Source organism: Pan troglodytes, chromosome 1 (genome assembly GCF_028858775.2).
Source record: "Pan troglodytes isolate AG18354 chromosome 1, NHGRI_mPanTro3-v2.0_pri, whole genome shotgun sequence".
Classification (NCBI taxonomy): Eukaryota; Metazoa; Chordata; class Mammalia; order Primates; family Hominidae; genus Pan; species Pan troglodytes.
In genome coordinates this window covers 98,302,447-98,303,301 of record NC_072398.2, presented here as the reverse complement: position 1 = coordinate 98,303,301, position 855 = coordinate 98,302,447, and the positions used below count along the sequence as shown (strand labels likewise).

Here is an 855-nt window from a genome sequence, read left to right as displayed (position 1 = left end):
TTTTGACTTAACACAGAATTCAGTTGTTTAAGACAGTTTTACCTGGATCTTAGGGGACAAGGCAGGCCCACCTGATTTCTAGGTTATATACATTTGCTCATATTCTGCCTTGGAGTAATTCTTCGGATATTTTATACTTGTGTGTATGTGTGTATCTTGTCAGTCATCTATATTAACTTTATCAGTTTTGTAACTGCTTCTTAAGTAAATCTTACTGATATTTTTTCAACCCTTGGTCCCTTTTTGGTTTTTCACAGTGTTATTAAGAAAACACATACACACACAAACCAATAAGCCTGTTTTATCCTCCTTTGTCTAGGAATATGACAAATCTGAAGCTATACCTGAGGAATTAGCTGGAGCTGGACAACAGTAACGAGGTGCAAGTCCCCATGGAAGATTCAAGCCTGTCCAGTGGTGTTGATGTGGACAAAGGCTTTGCCATTGCCTTTGTTGTTCTTCTGTTTCTGTTCCTAATAGTGATGATTTTTCGGTGTGCCAAGCTGGTGAAGAATCCCTACAAGGCCAGCTCCACAACCACAGAACCGTCTCCAAGCTGAAGTATAATAAAACCTGGTAGACTCCCCCAAGCAAGAGATTTGAAATCTGTTATACACACTTTATATTATTTCACCTCCCTGTTTCTCAGCCTTCTCACTCTTGCATTCCACAGTGAGATGAAACACAAGCCAGTTTGTATTGTTCCTGTTCAGGGAAATGGCTACTAAAGTGAGATAAAGGTTGAATTTATTGGCTAGAATAAGGCCATAGATTTTAATTCTTCAGTGCCTAAGGGCCTTAGGATGAGACAATGGGCCATAATTTTATGATGTAATGTAACATAATGTCATCATG

At 38.9% G+C, this 855-nt stretch overlaps 1 protein-coding gene across 1 annotated transcript; it reads left to right on the top strand.

Annotated features, from left to right (window-relative positions):
* The first annotated feature begins 326 nt into the window (after positions 1-326).
* On the top strand, positions 327-642 carry CTXND2 (cortexin domain containing 2). The gene has a single exon (XM_063813872.1). The coding sequence runs from the start codon at positions 393-395 to the stop codon at positions 558-560; it is 168 nt and encodes a 55-aa protein (XP_063669942.1). The 5' UTR covers positions 327-392; the 3' UTR covers positions 561-642.
* Positions 643-855: the final 213 nt, after the last annotated feature.